The sequence below is a fragment of the Sciurus vulgaris genome (assembly GCF_902686455.1).
Source record: "Sciurus vulgaris genome assembly, chromosome: 15".
In the NCBI taxonomy this organism is placed as follows: domain Eukaryota; kingdom Metazoa; phylum Chordata; class Mammalia; order Rodentia; family Sciuridae; genus Sciurus; species Sciurus vulgaris.
Window position 1 is genome coordinate 78,165,695 of NC_136476.1, and position 21,765 is coordinate 78,187,459.

Sequence of the window (21,765 nt, forward strand, 5' to 3'; positions counted from 1 at the left end):
GCTCAGGAGGCTGAGGCAGGAGGATCATATGTTCAAAGCCTGTCTCAACAAAGTGAGGTGCTAAGCAACTCAGTGAGACTCTCGCTAAATAAAATACAAAATAGGGCTGGGGATGTGGCTCAGTGGTCAAGTGTCCCTGAGTTCAATCCTTGGTACCCCTCCCCCCCAAAAAAAAACTTATGGGATGGTTTTGTTGTTATGCCCATTTTATAGATGAGAATACCGAGGCCGAGCAAGGATAAGTACCTTGTCCAAGGTGACACAGCTAGTAGGCTGTGCATGGACCTAAACTCGGGTCATTTGATTCTTGTGGAGGAGGCAATGCCCAGAGAATGCCTCAGAGGGCAGAGTCCCGCCCATGGGGGAAGAAAGTCCTCCCTTTGGACCTGGGATCTGTCGGAGGGGCGGTGAGATTCCCGTCCAGGGGAACACGTGCAGACCAGGCTGGACTGTTCGGGTAGCCGCTTCCAGCCTCCGTTCTGCCTCCAGGCCTTGGCTGTCCTCAGCTTTGCACATGGTCTGTTTCCTATCTACTAAATGGACGCGTTTCCGGCACCGACTGGCTGCAAAAGGTCAAGTGCCTTAAGGGTCTCAGGTGAAAAAACGCCTTAGCGACAATCATACAATAATTAATAAAATGTCTTGGCTGGGACGGGAGCGAAGGAAGTATGCGGGCGGCGGCCGAGGTGACAGCGGGAGGGAGGGTGGGGGTGGAGCCCTGGGATGGGTGGGGAGGGGGCGGGCCGGGCGGCGGAGCTCCGGGCAGTGTGAGCCAGGCACCCGACCCGCCGTCTGCGTCGCGCACCCGCCAGCTGCCCCGCGCCATGAGCCGTGAGTCGGACCCGGGTGTCCCGGTGCGTCCTCGTGTTCTCCTCGCGGAGCCTTGAACGCCAGGCTCAGCCCCTCGCCTCTCTCCTCTGCAGGGAGGAGTATCGCGCTCCGGTTCCCGCTGCTCCTGTTCCTGCTTCTGCTGCCGTCGTCCCGGGTCTTGCCCGTGGACCCTGAGGCGCCCGCACCGGGTAGGCGGCCCCCTCCGTGCCCGCCGGGAGCACGGGGTGCTGAGCCCCTGGCTTGGTCCAAACCCCGCTCCGCCCCGCTGGCCGGCCCAGCTTCCCCTCTCTGAGCAGCGCCTGGGAAAGCAGAGGGGGCCGAGCCCTTTGGGATGGAGACCCCCGGGGATGAGGTCGTGGCTAGGGGGCTACGAGACTCTTTCGCGGGACACGGAATGGCAGATCGGAAATGGAGCCGGCGTGGGGCGGGCAGGGACTGCTCCTCTGCAGACCCCTTACCTGTTCTGGGCCCCAGCTCTGCAAACGCCTCCGCCCCAACGAGCCGGCTGTTTCCTGCGGGGTCCTATTTCGCAGGAAGCGCAGAGGCCAAAGTCGCCGGGCCAACGAGTTCCCTTTCTCCAGCTTCCAATTTTCTGGGAACTCATCCTGATTCCCAGCCTCAAGAGGGAAGGTCTCTCCTGGTGAAGACCCCGAGTACATCAGCCATTCTGTGAAGATGGCGGGTGGCCATTCATTTACAGAGTCAGGATGTTTTTCCTGGGTTTAATCCTCACGTATGAGGCCTCCATTGAGCAGATGAGAAAACTGAGGCTCAGTAGGTGCGGACACTCCCAAGCTCACACAGTACGTGGTGGGCTTAGGACTTGAACTCAGCTCTGTCTGACTTTAAGCACTCTGCAGAGTCTTTCCCCAAAAAACTCCCCTTGCCCCCTGCTGGTGGGGGGCCCCTGAACCCCTTTGATTTCATCACCAAGTACTATGGGGAAAGTCAAGTTCTGTGCAGTTCCATCCCTCCCTCCCACAGACGTGAGCCAGGTGAAGGAATTCACTCCTCATCCAGCCAGACTTCCTCCCACAGCTTACTCTGTGTGTGTGTGTGTGTCTTTGCACACTCTGAACACAGCTCCCCTCCCCCCCTCCACCTGGCTGGCCCATCCCTCTCTGAGTTCCCATTTCCCATATGTAAAATGGGACTAAGAAAGCACAGGAAAGGAGCAGGGTGGTCTGGGCTTACTGCTGTGATGCTTTAGGAACTTGGTGCTCAGCAGAGAGGGGAACCTTTTCTGTGAGTCTCCAGGTTTCTGGTTGAGTAGGTGGCATTGGGGGAGCCAAGGAAAGGATGGAGACTACTCTAGGAAAGGATTTGGGTTCAGCAAAAACCTGAAAAAAGAGGAGAAGGACATTCCCGGCGGCCGGCACTTTACAGTTTACAAAGGTTTGCTGTGCGCATCAACTTCTTAAGTGCTCACGACAGTCCTGCCAGGGAGATGCGTTAGGACCATTCTACAGAAGGGGAACTTGAGGCCCAGAGGTGGTGAGCCCACTTGCCTGAGGACCACCCCCCCCCACCCCCAGTGAGCTGGCAGAGCGGCAGCCTAATCCGGCTGCCTCCACAATTTATTTTGTTAGTCCCCAGATGAGCCCAGTCCTTCCTCTAAGTCTCCATCTGGCCCCATCCAGGCCTCTGGGTACACAGGGTCTGTCCAGACTCTTTCTTTGTTGCTTATGCCTCTCTTGTGGGGCAGGGATGGAGTCCATCTTGGGGGGCAAGGCTGTGCCAGAGGATCCATAATGCTCAAGTTTATCCCTGCCCACCCCTGGATTTTGCTTGGTATTGGGTTCCTTGCTAGGATAGTGCGTGAACTCATGACCAGAGCTGCACAAGAAGCCAGTCTGAGCTATCAGTCAGTCAATCCATCTGTCTATCTCCACTTTTCTACTTTTTAATCGTAAGTGCCTAAACAAAATTGCTCTGTTCGTTCCCAAGGTCTTGCTTTTGTCAGTCTTTGGCTGGGGCTGGGAGACAGACTGGAGGAGCTCACAGTCTGATGGTGGAGACAAATGCCAATAGAAGTTATCCAGAGAATCAAGGGCCACGGCATAGGAATGCAAAGCGGTGGGGCTTAAAAGCTCAGGGGAGGGAGGAGCTGCACCTCAGTGTGAGGAATTGAGGGAGGCTTCTGGGAGGAGGTGACATTTGAAATGGACCTTGGTGGGAAACACCAAGACTTTATGGTGAAGCACTACAAAGGTCTTTCTGGTAGAAGCAGTGGCATGAGCCAAGGCGCAGGATCTGAGCAGTGAGAGGTGACCGTTGACTAGGGAGCCATAGGACTTGGGGCAGGTGCTGGATGGCCAGGGCCTTCAAATTCAGGGCGAGAAGTTGGAACTTGGGCTGAAGGTCATTGGGAGTAAGAGAAGGAGGATGGATGGATGACTTGAGGCAGCACTGGAGGCCCAGGAACCCAGTCAGGAGGCAAGGAAACCCAGCAAGGATCAAGGAAAGAATGAGTGGCGGGTGGGGTGCAGGGCAGAAGGTTGGATGCCCAGTCTGTGAGTAAACTCAAGCCCAAGCCACCTGGGCATCTGCCCCAAGAAGTTGAAGCCTGTGGTTTTATACCCCTAGAGGGGGATCAGCGGAATCAAGACACGAGAAGACAAGGCTGAGACTCACCTGAGAGGGCCGGAGGGAGTGTGGCTCCTGCTCTCTGTGGGGGAGGAGGTGGGGTCCTTCTCCAGGGACAAGGCTGTAGTAGGGGATTTGTGGTACTCAGTTTCATTCCCTCCAGCTCTTGGGTTTGGCTTTGTGCCCTCTTCCTAGGTAGGGAGAGATGGATGGGGCATGACCTGAGGCTAGAGCTGTGTGCGAAGTGCATCTGCCCAGGGCTGTGGCATGTGGGGTGGGGACTCAGCCTGTGCTGAGGCCACCCTCTGCCTGCAGCCTGCTGCCTCCAATCTCCAGTACCAGCTGGGCCTGTGGCAGGAGGGGCTTCCTCTCCTAGCGGGGCTCCTCCAGCTATGGCTGGGCTGGGAGGGCCTGAGCTGCCTGCCCCACTAGGTGCAGGGGCTGGGCCCAGGCCTGGCTACTCGGGGCCATTTTTTTCTCTTTGGCTGCCAGGGCCCTGGAGTTTCTCTAAATATTATTCTTAGGGGATTTGGGTGCAGCCTCTTCTCTTGCTGCCTCCCGCCTCCACATCCTGGAGGACTTGGTGTTCCCCGGCTCTGCCTGTCTCCTGGTCACGCTCAGCCCTGTGTCCAGGGCCCCAGCTCTTGCATTGGGAGGACATTTTCTTGCTCAGATCCTGGAGCCAGGTGGTCCCACGGCTTGGCTGTTTGGCCTTCAGGTCTGCATGCCCTGTGGGCTGCCAGGGTCATTCCTGCCTCAGGGTCTCAGCACTCAGCAAGAGCAGGTTGTAGGACTCTGCTGACAGGGCAGGGGAATGGCACTGATGAGCGTGATGGACGGGGACAGATTGTCTCCACCTTGAAGTGGGGGGCGGGACGTCAGGGAGCCTGCCTTTGAGCTGCCTGCTCTATCACCTCAGTGGGGTGTGAAAGGAAAACCAGGCCCTGAGGGCTGAGGGACTTGCCAAGGCCACGCAGCCAGCAAGAGCAGTCGCTTTCTACTTCACCTTTCCTGTTACCTATGTGGTGCACCTGGCCTGTGCGGGGCGAGGGAGATTCCGGGTGAGCTAGACCCCCTGCCTCCACCTCCCCACTTGCAGAACTTGGTGGAGGGGTGTCCTCTCCTGAGCACATAAGTGGATTGGAATGAAAACATGTGGGATTGAAGCTAGACTGAAGGAAGACTTCCTGTGTGAATAGGTCCTGGAGCTCTGGTTGCAGCAGGAGACGTTGATCACTGGGGTCCTGGTTTCATACCTTCAGGATTTTCAAGGTTTACCTTGAAGGAACAGTGACAACCCTACCTCACCAGTGGTCATTCCCAGCTTGTGGATCAAAGTGACAAGTGACTTTCCTTTCCCTTCCTTCCCCCAAATCTAGGCCTGGGCACCTCCAGGAGGGGGAGGGGAGGTAAGGGAAGAGAAGCAGCTTCAAGCCTTGCTCTGCAGCTTGGGAGCCATGGGGCTCTGGCCTCCTTGGGGACCCGTGTTCCTCATTGTGCAATGGGGGGCCTCCCACCCTCCTGGGAGCACTGGGAAGATAAATGGGTGGTAGGAATGTAAGGTCATAGACTTGGTCAACTACAGCCCTGGCTCCCCAGTCCTACGGTGACAGTCCCACTGTGGTCAAGCGGCGCCGGTCTCCTCTGGGCCCACCCTGACACGCTGGGGCTCCAGGGCTGTGGTCTGCACCGGGGAGGAGTTTGCTTGCCCTGGGCAGCTGGTGTTTATGGAAACGGGAGGAGGACTGAGAGCTGGGAGGGGGAGGGGGGCGGGACATGGTGTGGACAGCAACTGAAGGCGGAGCTCCCAGCCTGGGCAGAACTGGGGGCACAGCCGGAGGCCTTGCCTCTAGCCTCAGAGGGTGGGCTTGGAGGACAAGGGCTAACCTGGGAGTGGCCAGTCTCCTTATGCCATTTTACTAATTCCACAGACATTTGCTAAGCTCTGGCCACCACATCTGGCTCCCTGAGTGGCTGGGTCTCCCTAGGACCTGGGCTGAGCCCAGGCTGTGTGCCCAGCCTGGGTGGGGAGGAGGACATTAGGGAAGGTGTGGCCCCCTGTCTTGGAAGCTTGTGGTGGAGACCAGCCAGGAGAAGAGACTGGGAGTCAGAGTGGGGACACTGGGGACAACTTTGGGGGGTAGGGCGGAGGCTCAGAGGGAGGGTCCGGTTGGTGGGGAGGATACTGCTGGAGGATGAGGATGGAGGAGCCTTTGGCCCTGGGTGGAGGGGGGGCTGCAGCAGCAGGCCTGAGGCTCAGGGCCCTGTTGAGAGCCCTGCTGCCCTGGAGATGGGGGCCCGGAGCCCAGGGAGGCTTGGCCTTAGCCCTGGAGCCCGCTGCGTGGAGGGACTGGACCTCTGGAGCTCGTAGGCCTGTGCAGGGGTTGGGAGCTGGGCAGTGGAGAGCTCCAGGGGCTCCTGGGGCAGGTGAAGCCCAGCAGGGGAGAGGGACCAGACCCCTGAGCCAGCTGGAGCTGGATCCTGAGCCCCTTTGGCCTTTTGGGGCCTGTGGCCATGCGAGGGGGAGGCTAGGGTCCTGCCAGGTCCCTTCCTTGGGTCCTGCCTGCCAGGTCTGCCTGTGGCAGCCTGATAAGGCCTTTCTGTCCAGCCTTTTCCCCTTGGCCCTTCCCTCCTACACCCCTGCTGGCCGCACGGATGCCATTGTGAGGCTGTGGGGCGTCACTGGGGCTCAAGCAAAATGTTTTGCGTGAGTCTGGCTATTTTTTCTTTGTGTCTATGTGGGGGGTGCTGGGTGCCCTCTCAGAAGGGGGGCGGGCAGGAGGAAACTGCTGTCCAGGCTGCGCCCCATGCTGTGAAGAGAGGACATGGAGACTGGAGGGCCAGCGCTTGCCCAGGGTGGTGCCCTCTGACCCTGGCACCCTAAGCTGACTGAGCGTTTCATGCCAGTTTGCTCCTACCTTTTGCTACCCTCTTGGCACCAGTGTTCAGTTGTACCAAGAGTAAGAGTTCCCTGTACCGCTGGCTCCAAGCCCAGATTAAGAAGTGTCTGCAGAAGGGATTCTGGTATTTTCTGCAGAAGACCAGGAAAGGAGCTCCTGCCAGGAGCCAGGAGTTCTCGGTCTGCCTGGCTCTACTGCGTGTCCTTGGCCAAGTCTCTGCCTTTCCCTGAGCCTCCTTGGTTTCCCCTGCTGAGCAGGGAGCAGTTGGGGGTAGGGTGGACCTGAATAAACCTCAAGAAGACTCTTTGCCGCTGAAGAATCACTGAGGTGGTGTAGGTTTGAGCAAGGCTGGGTGGGTGGCAGAGGGATGTGTGTGAGATGCAGGGAGGGACTGGGGGTTTCTCCAGGAGGAAGGAGGCAGCTGCAGAACCCCACTCACCCTCTCAGGAGACTTTGTGGGCCATGTCTCTCCTGTTCCCTGGGCCCATGACCTTCCTCAGGATCTTAGAGCACAGACAGGACCCTCACTCAGGTCAACTCTGGACCTCTCAGGAATGGGGGCTGAGGCAGTTGGGACATTGGGGTTCCCTTCTCTCTCCACCCACACTATGTTCCCAGGGTTCTGAAAACTTCTTTCCATGGACTTGACGGTCCGGACAGTAGGGGTGGTGGGGAGTGAAGGGAAAGGCAGCTGGTCTGGTATGACCATTGTCTCCTGTCCTCTCTGGCTTTCCCTTTTTCTGGCCTCAGTTTCCCCTTCTGCAAAGTGGGCTTTGTGATGGCAGATCTCGTTTTTCTAATGTCCAGGTGCTCCGAACTTGGGGGCTAGTCTGGGAGAACACCCCATCTCTGTCCCCTTTCTGTCCCCTAAAAACCCTGCCCTTGGTGCTGGGCTCAGACTCGACAGGAAGTGAGGGCTCCCTGGACTGCAGCCACAGCCTCTTATCAGCGGTTTCCTAGCTTTAGCAACCAAGCTGGGGTCTGGGCTCTCCCTCTGCCCGCCTTGGTGGCAGCAGGGAGGAAGGGGGGACTATCCTTGGGACCCAGTGTGAGCTACAGCTGGGCCTGGGAATGGCAGAGTGGGATTTATGCTCCTGGTTGTGGGAACTGGGGGCGGGGGGCAGCCTTGGGGGAGGCTTGGCGTCCAAGGAGAGGGACTACCCAGTGATTGAGGACAGAGCTGCAGCCCGAGGCCATTCCTCGGACCCCTCCTCCCCCATCAGGGATTGGATGGGTCAGGAGACCCCCCATGATCTTTGACGTGTGTTTCTCGCCCACAGTGAACCCTTGTTGTTACTATCCGTGTCAGAACCAGGGCGTCTGTGTCCGCTTCGGCCTGGACCGCTACCAGTGTGACTGTGCCCGCACGGGCTATTCTGGCCCCAACTGCACCATCCGTGAGCCAGGCCTCCACCTCAATCGCCCCCTCAGCCTTCCTGTGCCCCTGGACCCTCCTCCCAGATCCCATTTCCTGCCCTTGTCTCTGTCCATGGCCACCTTCTCCTTCCTTGCCTGGCTCTACCCTCTCCCTGGCCTGGCTCCTACATGGGCTCTTGCTTCTGGTTCACTAGTACTCCTTGTTTGGGGAATTCCTATGGGAATTCCTTGCCACATTCCCTTCCCCTGGTCCCTGTCCTCACACCTGGTTTTGGCTCTGTCATGTCCTTACTCCTGTCCCACCAGGACTACTTGGTTCCCTCCTGGCCTTCATTCCCAATCCCCATCTTCACCCTGGCTACTTCTGGTCCTGCCAGGAGGGCCGACTGAGTGGCTCCCACCATCCCTGCAGCTGAACTCTGGACCTGGCTCCGGAATTCCTTGCGGCCCAGCCCCACTTTTGTCCACTTCCTGCTCACGCACGGGCGCTGGTTCTGGGAGTTTGTCAATGCCACCTTCATCCGAGATATGCTCATGCGCCTGGTGCTTGTAGGTGGGTGTGGGGCAGGGCCTTCCTAATCGGGGGAGCAAAAACTCCTGCCAGTTCTTGAGATTCTTGGCAGTGGGTGGGAAGACTCCACAATGCCGGATAAGACAAGTCCCAACCCAAGAGGAGGAGGGAGGCGGGTGTGGCTGGGGTGGGAATATGCTCCTCACCATTATTTTCACCCTGCAGTGCGGTCCAACCTCATCCCCAGCCCTCCCACGTACAACATAGCCTACGACTATATCAGCTGGGAGTCCTTCTCCAATGTGAGCTATTACACTCGAATTCTGCCCTCTGTGCCCCAAGACTGCCCAACGCCCATGGGGACCAAAGGTAATGGGAGGGGGTGAGGAGCTGGGCCTGGGGATTGTTAGGAGGTGCTCAGTTCTCCTTATTGGGAAAATGGAGGTCAAAGAGCAATTATTGACCCATCTCACCAACCAGAAGACCAAGACAAGACAGCTGACGTGTCCAGAACCAGGGATGAGGACAGGAAAGGACAGCAAAGGGTCATGTCTGAGGTCACCTAGAAAGTCAGAGGCAGCGAGAGACTAATGTTTCCATATTTCCAGGGTACCTCTTGCCTGAAGCTGACCTCCTGATGAGGGGGAGTCAGCTGGGGTGGGGGTGACTTGATGATGAAGCGTGAGAAGGAGTGATTGGTGTGCCATGCATTGCATCCTAGCTCTGTGTTGGTTCTTCACTAGTGTAAATCATTTCCCATGCTTTCCAGGGTAGTGTACAAATCAGGTTAGGGTTTTTCTTTAGCTGCCCAAGACCCACTTGGCCTCATTGGCAGGGGTCTTCCTCCTAAGACCTTCTCCCACTCCACCCTTAATTATCCAGAAATCTGGGGGGTTACTCAGTTCAGAGTTATTCAGTTCAATTCAGCTTCATAAACAAGAAGAGAGGCTCATCAGCCCACCACCGTGTTGCTCCAGTTCCCGCCACATGGTGTCGCTGCTGAAGCTGGTTCTGTGCAGCTGGGTGGTTGCACTTTTGCAGGTTTCAAACCTTGCATATGTATTGAAGTCCCGTTTGGGTCTCTATGGCTTCCACTACTCTATGGCTGAATAGATGAGACAGAGACCATATGGTCTGTGAAGCCTGAAATATTTACTACCTGGCTTTTTTTTTTTTTTTTAAATTGCTGACCATTGGTCAAAAAGATTCAGTTTCAGTCGTTTTCTGTCATGATTACATCATCTCATGCAGTTCTTCAAATCTGCTTACAAAATAGGTACCATTTGCTCTGTTTTACAGATGAAGAAATTGAGGTTCAGAGAAATGAGATGATTTATCTATGTTCACACAGTGAGCAAATGGCATTGCCAGTTGAAAACACAGGCTACCCTGCTCCAGGGCCAGGAATGGAAGGTCTTCTTTTGTGTGTGTGTTGTTAATTTTTCATTATGAAAAAGTTGCAAATATATACAAAAGTCAACAAAGAAAAGAAAAAAGTATAATGAACTATGTTCCCATTTCCTAGTTTCAGTATTTAACAGCTTTCCAATTATATGCCATCTATTCCCTCTTAGTTTTCATTGAAGCATTTCGATTTTATTTAAAGCAAATTCCAAATGTCACTTTCAAATATCACCCATACATACTTCTAGGCCTTTTGGTAGAGAGGGTACAGGGACTGCTGCGGGTGGGGAAGTGGTCCAGAGGAGGCTGCTCTGGGCATCCTGCTTGGGCCAGTTTGCTGGGTGAGGCCAGAAGTCCCTAGGTCAGAAAGACCCAGATGGGATCCAGGCAGCTATATTCCTACCTCTGCAACCAGGGAAGAAGCAGCTGCCAGATGCCCAGCTCCTGGGCCGCCGCTTCCTGCTCAGGAGGAAGTTTATCCCTGACCCCCAAGGCACCAACCTCATGTTTGCCTTCTTTGCACAACACTTCACCCATCAGTTCTTCAAAACTTCTGGCAAAATGGGTCCTGGCTTCACCAAGGCCTTGGGCCATGGGGTGAGTATGTAGGAGGGGCTCAGGACTGCTGTGATCCTCACCTGGCACATGCAGGTCGTTACTGGTAAGGCAGGACCCAGGTGATGTGAGTGGACCCCTCTCTGTCCTCAGGTAGACCTGGGTCACATTTATGGAGACAATCTGGAACGCCAGTATCACCTGCGACTCTTTAAGGATGGGAAGCTCAAGTACCAGGTAGTGCTGGGCCTGGGGGTGGGGCAGGGGGGAGGGACTCCATGGTCTTTCTGGGACAGGTTGCTGAGGAGAAGGGGTGAGTCACATCCTGAGAGGGCCAGTCATGGGAACTGGAGATGTGTGCCAGGAGGACAGCCAGTAAGTAAACCCTGGGAGGGAGTGCCAGTCACGAGAACCAGGTGAGGAACACTCATGGCTTCCTATGTCCTCCTGGGTGGGGTCGATTGTCCATCTCAATGGGAGGTGGACATTTGTAGTCTGCTTTTCTTTGTTCAATCATGCTGTAATATTAATAGGGCACCATGATGTGCCTTGAATAAGTGATTGAGCAGTGACCATCACAGTTATGGGCCCTGTCCTCAAGGAACCTCAGCCCGTCAGGTGCCTCCTAGACATAAATGCTAGGAGGTGGGTTCCATGAGGATTTCTTGTCTAAACCAGCACCAACCAACAGACACATAATGTGAGTCACATATGTAATTTAAATTGTCTAGTTGCCCCAGTAAAATGAAGCAGGTGTAATAGATTCTAATAATATATTTTACTTGCTGTGGTATATCTGAATATTATCATTTCAATATGTAATCAATACAAAAATTATTAATAAAGTTCTCAGCCAGGCACAGTGGTACACATTTGTAATCCTAGGTACTTGGGAGGCTGAGGCAGGAGGATTGCAAGCTTAAGGTCATCATAGGCAATGTAGGGAGTGCCAGTGTCAAAATAAAATTTAATAAAAGGGCTGGGGATGTAGCAGTGGCAGAATACTTGCCTAGCTTGCATGAAGCCCTGGGTTCAACTCCCAGTATTGAAAAAAAGAAAATCTCACATTACTCTTTTCAAACTAAATCTTACAAAATCTGATGTATATTTATACTTGAAGAATATTTTAGTTTGGATGCTAAATTTTCACTGGTAATATCTGTTTTTGGATTTTATGAAATTTATAGTTGACTAAGTAGATTCACATGCCCAAGTTGTTCTCAATATACCTAAAGGTTTTATAATAGTTGAAGTATCAGTTCTAAAATTTAAATCTTTTTTTTTTTTTTTTTTTTTTTTTTTAGTGGTAGATGGACACAATGCCTTTATTTTATTTATTTATTTTTATGTGCTGCTGAGGATTGAACCCAGTGCCTTGCATGTGCTTGGCAAGCACTCTACCACTAAGCCACACCCCCAGCCCCTAAAATTTAAATCATAATCCAGTAAAATCTAAATAAAATTTAAATCAAATTCAGTTCTTCATTCACCTTGTCACATTTCTGGTACCTAGGATCTGCACATGGCTAGTGGCTACCATATTGGATTGTGCAAACCTAAATGAGCAAAAACCAAAACAAAGTTTACCACTGACTCTTTAGGGCTAAGGACAGTAGTTGGCACTTCAGTGTGTAGTTGATGAGTGAATGAATGAAAAAACTGCCATGTAGCTATTGACACGGTGACAGCAGCCACTACAGAGAAGCTGTGGGTGCTACTAGAGTGACCAGAGGCTGGCAAGGCTTCCCTTGGAAGTTAGGAATAAAGAGAGAGGTGCATGAAAAAGGAGGAGAGATTAGGGAGGTCAAGAAGGGGTGAGGGCTTTCCAGGCAGAGGGTTTAGTGTGTGCAAAGGCTTGAGGCAGGAAGCAGCCTGGGTGACCTGGAGGGAATGTAAGGAGGGGTGTGTTTGCTGAGCTGGGTGATCAAATGTAAGAAAGATTCCAAAAGAGGGTGTTCCTGTCTGCAGGGGGCGGTGCTAAGGCTTTCTGATTTATAAGATTACAAAGAGGACTTGAAAGGGTTTCGAGCCTGCGAGGGATATTAGATGTGAGTCTTTTATTAAAGGATCGTGCTGGCTGCAGGGTAGACAATGGGCTACCTGGGGCAAAGAGTGGACAGAGGGAACCTATTTAGGGCGTGGAGTCCGGGAGGAAGATGAGGGTGGGTTGGACAAAGGCGGAGGTAGCAGAGATGGGGAGCAGGAGAGGTTCAGGAGGTAGAATTGACAGCCTTGCTAAAGGAGGACCGGCAGCTGGGGTGCGGGCCTGGGCTCTCTGGATGCTCCACCCCGAGTTGTCAGGCAGCCCCATCCCACAGGTGCTGGACGGGGAGGTGTACCCGCCATCAGTGGACCAGGCACAGGTGTTGATGCACTACCCACGGGGCATCCCGCCCCAAAACCAGATGGCGGTGGGCCAGGAGGTGTTTGGGCTGCTTCCGGGGCTCATGCTGTACGCCACCCTCTGGCTGCGAGAGCACAACCGCGTGTGTGACCTGCTGAAAGCCGAGCACCCCACCTGGGATGACGAACAGCTCTTCCAGACCACTCGCCTCATCCTCATAGGTGAGGGCTGGGAACAAGCCCTGCCTAGAATGGCCGCCTACTTAGTCCTGAGAAACCGGGAGGGGCTTAGAATCCTGGCTCTTCTGCTTACCTGCCTCAGACGGCCAGCAGGCTTCCAGATGGGGCAGCCTGGGGGCAGATGATGGCTGTAAGGATTTGCTGAGTTGATGAATGCGATGCACCTAGTAGGTCTGCAGAGAACAGGTGACTGTGAGGTTTGATGATGAGCTGAGTGACACACAGCACATTCCATCAGCCACCCGAATCTCAGCATTCCCTTCTTCTGCACCCAGATGCACACTTGGTATCCCCAGCACATACAGAGTCAAACTCCTGCTTTTAGGAATCCTCCTGTTTTCTGCCCTGTGTGTGTCTGCCTTTCTGCAGTTTGGCAGCTTCTAGGTGACTCAGGGACAGGATATTTTTGTGTCCCCTACGGGGGCGAGTCAGATGGCTTCTTGCCTGGGAGCTTAGCGCCTCACACTCCTGTCCAGACCATGGTCTCTCTGAGTCACCAGAGGCCAGTTCTCTGCCCCCACCCCTGGGCACTACTGGGCATGACTGGTCCCAATTATAGTGCCTAATTCAGTGGGGCCTGGAAGATCCAGCATAGAGGACAAGAATAGCCTGAGGAGGGTGGAAGGGCCGATTCTAAAGTCTCAGCACTGCAGAGACCTTGACCAGAGAGGGCAAGGGTAGGGCTGGAGGCTGCTCATCAGATTAGCTGCTTTTGAAGACCAAAGGCAGGAATCCTAGGGTACTGCACATCCAAAGCTTCATTTAACTCCACAACAAGTGTTTGAAACAGATATGGTAACATTTGTGAAAATTAAGATTCAGAGAGGTTAAGTGCATTTTCCAAGGCTACTCAGAAGAGGGAGACTTGAATTAGGTCTGATCCAATGCATATTGTTACACTGATAAGGAAAATGAGATTCAGAGAGATTAATGATCTTGGCCTAAGTTCAGGTGGCTACAAATGGTGAAGCTAGGATTTGGACCCAGGTCTGCTCATTCCGAATTCTGCATAATTTGTGTAATGACTAACTGGCCAAAATACCAGCTTCTTTTAGTATCTAGTTTACCAGTTTTCATTTTGTTATGGAATGTTCAATTTGCTTCTTCCCTGATAGTTGCTATATAGCTGGTTCCTGAGGGGGGAAGAGGACAAATCTATCCATAAGATTCTTATATATAAGAAATACAATTTTTTCAAACGTATCAGGGAGAGGCTCACCTTCTGTCCTTAGGGTCCCTCCTTGGTTGCTGCACTAGGTGTCAGAGGGGTCTCTTTGAAGCTGTTTCCTCCACTGAGGTGCCAATGTAGAGAGTCCCCACTAGGTCAGCCTCCTCTTATCTATCTTTTGGGGTTCCTCCAGCCTCTCTTAATGGGCCGTGGGACCGGGCACCCACCCTGGACCAAACCCTGGACGCCTCCTTTGCATGTTCTGCTTAGGCAAGACTAGAATATCCCCTTGGAATGTGGGAGTCGTGGTGTTCCTGTCTTGAGACCTCAGTTAAACCTGGGAAATAGACAGTTCTATTTTCATATCCCGTTTCAAGGAGACAAAGTGGCAGTGACCAAATAAAATCAGCAACAATGAGCAGACAAATGCAAGTGGCACTTTTTGTGAGTGGGCCTGCTGTGCCAGCCGGTTATCTGTCACTCTGCTCTGCTGACCCTACTTCCAATCCTCCCCTGTGCAGGGGAGACCATCAAGATTGTCATTGAGGAGTACGTGCAGCATTTGAGTGGCTACTTCCTGCAGCTAAAGTTTGACCCAGAGATGCTGTTCAGAGCCCAGTTCCAGTACCAAAACCGCATCGCCTTAGAGTTCAACCAGCTCTACCACTGGCACCCGCTCATGCCTGACTCCTTCAAGCTGGGCTCCCAGGAGTACAGCTACGAGCAGTTCTTGTTCAACACCTCCATGCTGGTGGACTACGGGGTGGAGGCCCTGGTGGATGCCTTTTCTCGTCAGAATGCTGGCCGGGTAAGCCTTGGAGTGGTGTGGGTGGGTGCAGGAGGCCTCTGGGCTCCGCAGACTGGGTTCAAATCCCAGTTCCTTCTCCTGTAAGGTGGGGGCGTTGTCACTTTGAAAGGCTGGTTACGGGCATTCCTCTTGTTAATTTGACAGTACCAGATGAGACTCCAGGTGCTGGGGATATACTGGTGAACAAGACTGATGTGGCTCTTGGGTCCTTGTTCCTTTGGAATTATTACCAGAAAGGGGAATAAACTGTTCCATGACAGCCAACATCATTTGAGCACTTACTGTATGTGGGGCACAGTGCTCAGTGCTGTTGTGAGGTTATCAGAAGCACACGTGCACGTTCTGATGCAGAAAACCCACCGGGCTCTGGGAACTCAGAGAGGGATTTTGGCTCAGACTTGGGCATTATGGATAAGGAGGAGATGGAAGGAGTGGGCAGGGATTTCCCAGGGAAAGAAGAGGTGTTGGTGGCAGAGTTTGATGGTGTTATGTAAAGAGGAGACAGCATGGGTAGAGGCCAGGGCGTCACAGGGCATGGCAATTTGAGGAACAGACCTCCCAGAGTAGAGTAACATGAGAAAAATCCTGTGTATAGTTAAGTGTTTTGTAAATGTCATGGGCTGAGCTGTGTCATCCCCCCAGTTTGTACACTGAAATTCTAACCTCTAAAACTTCAGAATAAGAACTTGGAAATCATGTCTTTAAAGAGTCGATCAAGGCTCATGAGGAAATTAGGGTGGGCTGCAATCCAATATGATTGGTATTCTTCCAAGAAGAGATCAAGACTCGACTACACACAGAGGGAAGACCACGTGGAGACACAGGGAGAAGGTGGCCATCTATAAGCCAAGCAGAGGCCTCAGGAGGAAACAGCCCTGCCGACACCTCGTCTTGGACTTCTGGCCTCCAAACTGAAGAAGTATGTTTCTGTCGTTTGAGCCACTCGGACTGTATCCACTCAGATCGTCCTGGCGTGAAGCTGGAGCACCATATAGATTTCCTTCTGGAATTTCAACTGGAGTTAGCACATGCTGCCACCAACCTACGGTGGCTGGTTTATGGCCTCTGTTCTCTGTGGGGACACAGATGTAAACAGAGACAAGACTTTGTGTGCGACTGTGTGGTTTCCATAGAATTTATTAAGAACGACCGTGATGTATGTGAAAGACTTCAGCATTGGACCTGGCCTAGCGCCACAGAAGTGGGCTGACTCTTCTCAGGACATTCACAAGAAGTGATGGAGTTTGGCTTTCCCCCATCATTGTCTCACAAGACCACTCTCTGGGGTTGACCATGTGACCAGCACTCTAACAGCTTTGCATCTTTTATGTCACTTATTTTACCATCTTGGTATCAGGTAGATGTTTTTGCCGTCCCCATTTTTGCATATGAGGAAACTCAAATTTAGCTCAAGTAACAGCCCAAGGTTCCTCTGTTTATCTGTGAGGGCTGGCATAACAAAGCACCCACAAACTGGGTGGCCTAAACGACAGAAATTTATTCTTCCACTGTTCTGGAGGCCAGAAGTCTGAAATTGAGGTGGCAGCGGGGCTGTGTTCTCTCTGAATGCTCTAGGGGACAGTCTGTTCGACGCCTTTCTCTTGGTTCTGGCAGTTGCTGAGAATCCTTAGTGCTCCTTGGCTTATAGGTCCATCACTCCAATCTGTCTCCATTGCACTGGTGCTGTCCCTGCATCTTTATTCTCACCTTATGAGGATGCCGCTTATTGGATTAATTAAGTTCGATCATCTTAACTTGATGTTCATACCTGTGAAGATGGTACAAGTCTCCACTTTATCTGTGAGGGATGCATTCCAAGACCCTCAATGGAGGTCTGAAACTTCAGATGGTACTGAACCCTCTATACACTGTTTCTTCCTATACAATACCTAAGATGATGTTTAATTTATAAAACAGGCACAGTAAGAGGTTTATAGTAATAGCTAATAATAAAACAATATTTATAACTGTAGTAAAAGTAGGTGAATATAGTCTCGTCTGGCTCTCAAAATATCTTATTGTACCATAATCTTGGGGTGATGTGAAATGATACAAGGCCTCTGTGACGGAGGAAGTGAGATGAAGGATGCAGGCATAGGATGTTCGGTTAGTTTTCTACAGAAGGGTTACTTGAATGTGCGCACTCTGATATCGTGACAGTTGATCTGATAACCAAGAAGCTGCTAAGTGACTGACAAGCCAGGAGCTTACAGTGTGGATGTGCTGGAAGAAGGGATGATTCACATTCTGGGCAGGGCCGAGTGAGGCTGAGCTAGATTTCATCATGCTACTTAGAACAGCACGCAATTTAAAACTGATGAATTGTTTATTTCTGGAATTTTCCATTAAATAGTTTTGGATGGCAGTTGCCTGCAGCTAACTGAAACCATGGAGAGCAAAACCATCAATAAGGGGGCAAATGAATTCCAAATAAGGTCACATTCATAGGTACTGCAGGTTGGGACTTCGGTGCATCTTTTGGAAGGACAAAATTCAACCACAACAGCACTACAACTTGTAAATGTTTGAGCTGGGATTGGTACCAGCCTGTGCTTGCTTTGTTCCGAGTCTACTTCACTTCAAGCTGTTTGATTTCATCCAACTGTATTTTTCTTTTTTCTTGCCCAATTTTACTTGTTCTATTGAAACAGACCTGTCTCTTAAGCATTAATATCATTTCATCCTGAGCCATAGAGTTTTCTTTAGACCAATGCCCTTTAAATAATATGAATTGGAATCTTTTTCTGGAGACTTCTTTACCTCACTGGTCATCTGGGCTTTGGATCTTATTTCCCTCCTTTTATATGGGATTATGCCACTTGTTGGTGTGACTCCAAGGATTGGGGAACAGGGCACAACTTTTGAGCCACTATAGAGGTCCCCTTCAAAACTGAGGAAGCTGAGACTCTGAGGAGTGTAACATGGCAGACCTAGGGCCAGACCTAGGGCCAGACCTGGGCTTCACCAAGCTCTCATCCTGGCTTGGAAAGGACTCATGACTTGAAGTTCTTTCTGAGAACTTTATGCAGGCTCCCAGATAGTCTGGCGTGACTCTCAGACCAACAGCTGTGCTTGTCTCTTGGCAGATCGGTGGCGGTAGGAACATGGACCAACATGTTCTGCATGTGGCTGTGGATGTCATCAAGGAGTCTCGAGAGATGCGGCTGCAGCCCTTCAATGAGTACCGCAAGAGGTTTGGCATGAAGCCCTACTCCTCTTTCCAGGAGCTCACAGGTGAGCAGCTGTTTCCGAGTCACAGTCCCTGCCCTGGAGGGACTTGTGATAAAGTGAGGGAGACTTCAGGGTAAAGAATGGGACAATGCAGGTGGCTGGCACTGTGACTGTGGGTTATAAGGGGTGGCGAGTGTGGTAAATGACCTCACCTGGGGAGAGAAGGTGACTTCAGCTGATTTGAGGGATGAATAGAAATTTTCCAGATGGAGAATAGAGGGAGGAGCATTTTAGGTAGGGAGGGTAAGAGAAGTGCAAAGGCACGGAAATCGCAAGTTGCCCATTTGGGAGAAGAGCTGTAGATACGACTTGGCGGTGGGGTGTGCATTGGTGCCAGGATGGTAATGATTTTAAGTTTTATTCTGCCTTGAGGTTCCTAAATCCTCATTTATGGACAGCTGCATAAGAATCATTAGAAAGATTATTAAAATACCAAATTTGGCTGGGGGTGTAGTTCAGTGGTAGGGTATGTCCTTAGTTTGCTCAAGGACCTGGCTTCAATCCTCAAAACCAAAATAATAAAAAATTCACTTCTCAGATACCTCTTCCAGAGATTCTGGTGCTCAAGAATCTGTGCATGCTTATGTATGTGTGCACGTAAACACACACACACACACACACACACACACACACACACACACACACACCCCTTTTCCCCCCACGATTCTCAGATGTTGGAATCTTGGAAACCCTTGTCAGCAATGATGAGGAACCACTGAAGCAGGGTGTGACATGACCCTTATAGTGCCCTATGGAGGACAGGTAGGAAGCTCCTTGTCTGCCTTCCCTGAGTCACTGTCGGTGAACCTGTGGGTCTCAGAGTGCAGGAGAGCCTGGGATCTGTGGACGAGCTCCCCATGATCCCAGAACAGCAGTCTTCGTCGTTCTTTAATCTCCCATGACAAACGGTCCAGAGGGGCAGAGACTAGACTGTCACCGAATGCTGTGTGAACTTAAAATCTGCCCATGAAGGAAGCAACACAGACAGCATACTCCCTATTGTAAAGACCAGGTAATTAGGGCCCATAGAGGGGAATGAGTTGCTTGAGGTCACAAGCACTTTGGTGACAGATCTAGGTCCTGAGACTCTTTCTTCAGTGCCAATTCTTTTCCTAGACTCAGTCCAGGATGAGGCTCAATTTGTAATTTTCTTTCTGACCCTTTCCCCCAATTCCAGAGAGGCCAGATTTTGTAGGGCACCTCTCAGTTGTTCAAATTTTGGAGTTCCCCTTATTTCCAGAAAGAGATTGGCCTAGAAAGTTCCCTCCCAAGATTGACTTTAGTGGCACTATGGCTCTGACTCTAGCTTCTCCCCGTTGTAGGAGAGAAGGAGATGGCAGCTGAGTTGGAGGAGTTGTACGGAGACATCGATGCCTTGGAGTTCTACCCGGGGCTGCTGCTTGAAAAGTGCCTACCAAACTCCATTTTTGGGGAGAGTATGATTGAGATTGGGGCTCCCTTTTCCCTTAAGGGTCTCCTAGGGAATCCCATCTGCTCTCCAGAGTACTGGAAACCAAGCACATTTGGCGGCGAGGTAGGCTTCAACATTGTCAACACGGCCACACTGAAGAAGCTCGTCTGCCTCAATACCAAGACCTGTCCCTATGTTTCCTTCCGAGTGCCAAACTCCAGTCAGGACAATGGACGTGTTGTAGAGCGACCATCCACAGAGCTCTGAGAGGGACTTGGAAGCAGTCTTCTGGAGGGTAGGGCTTTGTGCGTCTCACTCTAGAATGCTGAGGCTAGGATCGATATTCCAAAATACCGGGTTTGGGGTTTGGCATTGGAAGTGTTGGGGTTGACGGCTCGAACGTTGGGTCTCACCCCTTCTCTGGAATATGGTGATTTTGTCATTCTAGAATGCTGAATTCCTGGTTAACCCTTCAGAATGTTAGGAGTGGTTCTCATTTGGCCTGCCAGAACACTGAGTTTCTGGTTGACAACCTCAAATTTCAGATTTCTGGTTGATTGGGAATATAGGCATTCTAGACTATAGAGCTCCTTATGAAATATACAAATTAGGGGGTTCTTATTTTGCATTCTAGAATCTGGGTGACCCTTCAGAATGTTGATGGTATGACTGGTGATTCAGAATGTTGTGCTCCTGGTTGATGATCCAGAACGGAGGCTGGTCCTGACCTGAATGTCTAGACTGTTCATTCATTTAATTTTCCTGTTCAATGAGATAGCCATAGACCAGAAGGACCTAATGTCCAGCCAGAATGCACTGCTTCAGTATGTTCTTGCACTGAGGGGGCAAGGAAGTGGGGGGTGTCCTGCTCGGGGCCCCCACTTGAACCTGGTCCAAGGATACAGAGAGAACAGATGGGCTTTTCCATGCCATTGTTTGGAAGCCACCAGAGCTCCGTCCCCATCCAGGCCTTGACTCATGGCAGCTGTTTCTCGTGAAGCTAATAAAATTCTCTTTCCAAAGTGATCTGCTATGTATCTCTTGTGGTCTCATCCCCAAGTACAGAGATAACGCCAAAGTGGCTTTCTTGTTGCCCCAAGCAAGGTGTGCTAGGGGCTCACACGAGACTTTCCATGGGGATCCTTGGGCCCTGGTCTTGAGTGCACTTGAAGACCTCTGGCGATTCCTTTCTCCCTGTGGGTCAGGCACTTCCTTTTTGGGGCCATTCTTCTAAAATAACCAACTCCCCAGCACTGGAGATGTAGCATTCATTTCCCACCTGCTGATGAAGACAACTTCCTCCCTGACAGAATAGAGGACAGAGGAGAGGTGCCCTGGGGAGGGGAGCGCGCCGTATACCAACTCTGCACACCTAGTGCTTATTTATTTTCATACCAACAGTATGATACCGGTGAAATCATCCCCATTTCCAAGCAGAGGAAACTGAGCCTCAGAGTGGCCAAGTGACGTGCCTGCCCCGTGGTGCCAGAGCCAGGCTTGGAACTCAGCCCTGGGGAGTCTAGAACCTGTGTTCTTCTCACCCGGGTTTGACTCAGGGCACAGTCTCATGTTGCTTGTCTGGCTCGGGGTCAGGACCCCGGGTGGGTGTAACCTTCACCATACGTGCTCGCTATTCATTCAGTTGCAAATGTTTATTGTCATAAGTGGTTTTTTTCTTTTTTTTTTTAAATTTGATTCATTGTACACAAATGGGTACCACCACCGTTTCTCTGTTGTGCTTTCTGTGTGCCCGTTGCTTTGATAAGCTTCAGGAACTGCAGTGAGTGATCAATGTCCATAAGGCTTCTGCCCTTATGGGGCTCACATTCCAACGAGGGGTGGGTAGAACAGCTAATAAACAAGAAAACAATGAAACAGGATAAATGCAAGGCAAGCATGGCTCCTCTTCTCACCCAGTCTGCTTTGTCCTCTGTGCTTTCACGCTGGAGACCAGAGTTGGAGTGGCAGAGACCTGCCAGGCAGCCCCCTTTCCCTCCAGTTCCAGCCTGAGACCCTTACTCCTGCCATGCAGACCCCTGTGGCCAGCAGAAAGGCAGAGCCAGAGGGTAAGGTAAGAGGCTGGGGAAGGTCTGTGTGCGACACATCTTGGACAACATTCCTTAGGACGACCATGACCCAGAAATGACAGGGGAAATTGGGGCTAAGGCTTACAAGCTTCAGGGCTGGGCCAACTGTCTCATAGTCCAGAAAGTTTTTGTTTCTCCTTAGTTGCTTAGGGCTGCTCCAGTCTCTCCGTCCTGGCCCTGTTGCATGCAGAATTCTGCTTCCCAAGTTGCTCTGGTTTGGAAGGATCCTTTGGGGGCTGAAAGTGGGCATGGTAGCTGACATTGTTCTAGCTTGCCCAGAATGTGTATTCCCTCTTCTGACATCCCCTACTTT

The 21,765-nt window shown here is 51.8% G+C and overlaps 1 protein-coding gene across 2 annotated transcripts; it reads left to right on the forward strand.

Annotated features, from left to right (window-relative positions):
* Positions 1 to 731: 731 nt before the first annotated feature.
* PTGS1 (prostaglandin-endoperoxide synthase 1) lies at positions 732 to 20,391 on the forward strand. Of its 2 annotated transcripts, XM_079113665.1 has the most exons (11): positions 732 to 831; positions 924 to 1,019; positions 7,598 to 7,714; positions 8,107 to 8,247; positions 8,431 to 8,574; positions 10,025 to 10,206; positions 10,318 to 10,401; positions 12,483 to 12,729; positions 14,437 to 14,723; positions 17,810 to 17,957; positions 19,277 to 20,391. In XM_079113665.1, the coding sequence occupies exons 1-11, from the start codon at positions 825 to 827 to the stop codon at positions 19,630 to 19,632; spliced, it is 1,809 nt and encodes a 602-aa protein (XP_078969791.1). In that variant the 5' UTR covers positions 732 to 824; the 3' UTR covers positions 19,633 to 20,391. The 2 variants fall into 2 exon arrangements, with proteins under 2 accessions (XP_078969791.1, XP_078969792.1); XM_079113666.1 differs by lacking the exon at positions 10,025 to 10,206 and having other exon boundaries at positions 8,431 to 8,507.
* Positions 20,392 to 21,765: the final 1,374 nt, after the last annotated feature.

What these genes read in the sequence shown, in the direction of transcription:
- PTGS1 (XM_079113665.1), top strand. An exon ending in CCCTGAGGCGCCCGCACCGG is followed by an intron (nt 1,020 to 7,597) that starts GTAGGCGGCCCC and finishes TCTCGCCCACAG; the next exon opens with TGAACCCTTGTTGTTACTAT. An exon ending in CACTCGCCTCATCCTCATAG is followed by an intron (nt 12,730 to 14,436) that starts GTGAGGGCTGGG and finishes TCCCCTGTGCAG; the next exon opens with GGGAGACCATCAAGATTGTC.